The sequence below is a fragment of the Arachis ipaensis genome, chromosome B03 (assembly GCF_000816755.2).
Source record: "Arachis ipaensis cultivar K30076 chromosome B03, Araip1.1, whole genome shotgun sequence".
NCBI lineage: Eukaryota > Viridiplantae > Streptophyta > Magnoliopsida > Fabales > Fabaceae > Arachis > Arachis ipaensis.
Window position 1 is genome coordinate 124930632 of NC_029787.2, and position 3216 is coordinate 124933847.

Sequence of the window (3216 nt, forward strand, 5' to 3'; positions counted from 1 at the left end):
GTAAATTAATTATTAAAAGGGTTTGATGATCGGTTTAATTTTAAGAACCGGTTTTATGAAAGTTTTGGATTAGGCGACACAAAACGGTATCCCCCGGTGCCGTTTAACACGTGGTTTTGAAAAGCAACCAAGGTAACAGAGCTGACACGCTAGATCTTAGTGTAGATCCATCGGAACGAAACTAAGACCTTCGTTCCGCCATCTCCCCCTCATCGGAACTGCCGTCCGCCGCCGGGTAACTCAACTAGTACCTTTGCCCCTTTCTATTCTCTCTCTTTTCTTTCTCTTACTAGAATTTCTCTCTCTCTCTCTCTCTCTGGTGTTTTCATTTCTCTTCTTCCTCACTCTCTCAGGCAATGGAAGAATTGTACCAGTGGAAGGAACAGCTTCTCCACTTGTGGAGCCTAGCCGAAGAGCAACTCCGTCAGGTTCCCCCAGTTCAGCTCTACGCTGCCGCCGCCGTCCTCGTTTTCACCACCCTGCTGCTCCTATCATGTCAGCCTCCCCTTATTCTCGTACATTTTTTGTTTTTGTGATTGGTTTTGATGATGGATTTTGTTGCTTGCAGTGCGGTTGTTGAAGCGTGCCAAGTCCAACACCATTGTATTGACTGGCCTAAGTGGCGCTGGCAAAACTGTTCTCTTCTATCAGGTAACAATCCCAAATTCCCAATTCACATGTTCTTTGGTTCATAGTTCAATTCATATCATGTAGTTTCTTAATTGTTGCCATTCTAGTTTGCTTTGCTAAATGAATTGTTGCTATTGTCTTGAACAAAAAGAATATTCATGGTTAGATAGTGAAACACTCTTGAGCAATGTTGTTACATTATCAGGTGCTAATATAATGTTATTGATGTACTTCTTCTGACTCTATCAGCTTAGGGATGGCTCTATCCATGGGGGGACTGTTACGTCAATGGAACCTAATGAGGAGACTTTTGTTCTTCATTCTGAAACAACAGAGGTAAGACACTGGGCTTTTGCTCTTTAATACATGTACATGAATAAATAGAATTAAACATGATTTTGGATGTGTATTTCGTTGTGCTTCCCATTCTGTATGAAAATGCCTTAGTTATTCTTCAAACCACAAGCCTTGGATGAGTAGTCAGGTTATTTGAAATTATGTCTATTTTATTTTTGATATGCTTGTTTGTTGATTGTGGAATTAAACATACTAGAACTGATCTTGTCTCTTGTTTCTTTATAGAAGCGGAAGACAAAACCCGTTCATGTTGTCGACGTCCCGGGACATTCTCGTCTTCGCCCCAAATTGGATGAATATTTGCCTCAGGCTGCTGGCATAGTTTTTGTTGTTGATGCTTTGGACTTCTTACCAAACTGCCGTTCTGCTTCAGAGTAATTCCTTTTGCACTGAGTACATATTTCTTAGGGTAAACCACCAAAAATACACCTGAATTATCTTAACATTGACAAAAATGTTCCTAAATTTTGTTATTGACAAAAATCCTCTCAAATAATTTAAAAACATGCCAAAAATGTCCAATTGTGATAAAAAACCTACTCCATTAATGGAAAAAATGTGACGTGGCTAACGGAGCATTCAACGTGGGAAGTGACACTCTAACATTTTCCGTTTGTCACATCGCTCTTTTCTGTTAACGTAGAATGTTTCAGTACATAGATGTGCATTTTTGTCACGTTTTTAAATAATTTGAGGATACTTTTGTCAATAACAAATTTCGGAGGCATTTTTGTCATTGACAAAATAATTTGAGTGCGTTTTTGGTGGTTTACCCTATTTCTAATGAGCTTGTAGCAAGCATTAGGCATGTGGCATCAAGCATTAAATAACTTAGTGATCATTTATCATATCTTGATGAAGTAGTTCCTAATTCACTTTCCTTCACAGGTATCTATATGATATTTTGACAAAGGGAAGTGTTGTGAAGAAGAAGATTCCATTGCTTATTCTCTGCAACAAAACAGACAAGGTCACTGCTCATACGAAGGAGTTTATCAGCAGGCAGATGGAGAAGGAAATGTATGGCCTCCACATTCAATCTTTTATATGCTATGCTTTGATTTGTTCATTGATTACTGTATAAGTGCATATTGTTGGAGGATTATGTGAGGCTGCCAGCTGTTGTGCAATGATAAAGTTGTTACCTCATGAACAGTGATCACAGGTTCTGGCTGGTCATCTAAATGCCATCTCTGTTCAGGGGAAAAGGTTGTTGACATCTGGCCATCCCCGCTCCCCTGAGCTCACATGACTTGTAGCCTAGAGCATAGAGTTTAACTTCAGTTGACTTATTATAATTTATATGTTTAATAGTTCAATATGCGATTACAAATTGTCAATCAATTATCAAAGTCATAGGAATATTCTAAACAAACATATACATAGATAGGAATAACATTGTTCTATGTAGTGAATGTTGGGTTAGGGCTTAGAGATAAGAATGTTGTGGTGGATGAGAGGACATCTGGAGAGAGGTTAGACAGGATTAATGTCTTAAGGAAAGAGAGTTAATAACACCGAGTGAAGAAAAGATGTTTGGTAATAGAAACTCCAATATAGTGCTTGTGCTTTTTGTTGTGAGAAGTTCCAGTGACCTAGTGTGAAAAGTATATCAGATGGAAGATGTCTCAAATAGCAAGGGTCAAAGCCTTAGAGGAGAATACAAATTGAAATTTAAAAAACAATCATTAAGACACCTGATTCTAAATGGATTTATTGAAGCTGACCTTATGGTGTTGTTTGATATCCATTTAATTATAAGAGCTTTTTTGTTTCTCCCTTTTTTTGTCAAAATTGTTGATGATGACACTAATTATTTTACAGTGACAAATTACGGGCATCAAGAAGTGCAATATCGGCGGCAGACATTACAAATGAGTTCACCCTTGGGGTGCCGGGAGAACCATTTTCTTTTACCCAATGTTACAACAAAGTTACAACTGCAGATGCTTCTGGTTTAACTGGAGAGATATCTCAGTTGGAACAATTTATCAGAGAATATGTAAAGCCATAGCTTGATCTTATGTATGGAAAATTATAGATCATGTTGGGATCGGCAAGGTGATTAGATAGTTGAAATCGTATGATTGAACTGTATTTTGATTAAATGAGTTGCATAGTTACTTGGATTTATTACTTAAGGACACATTTCCAATTGATCATTTAGAGTTTGTTTAGGTGTCACTAAGTTAGAAAAAAATGTAATGAAAAAAGAATTTTTAATTTTTT

The 3216-nt window shown here is 37.4% G+C and overlaps 1 protein-coding gene across 1 annotated transcript; it reads left to right on the plus strand.

Moving 5' to 3' along the window:
• On the plus strand, positions 73-3205 carry LOC107631339 (signal recognition particle receptor subunit beta). Its single transcript, XM_016334764.2, has 7 exons — positions 73-235; positions 354-495; positions 569-651; positions 880-966; positions 1213-1361; positions 1876-2007; positions 2812-3205. The coding sequence occupies exons 2-7, from the start codon at positions 357-359 to the stop codon at positions 2999-3001; spliced, it is 780 nt and encodes a 259-aa protein (XP_016190250.1). The 5' UTR covers positions 73-235; positions 354-356; the 3' UTR covers positions 3002-3205.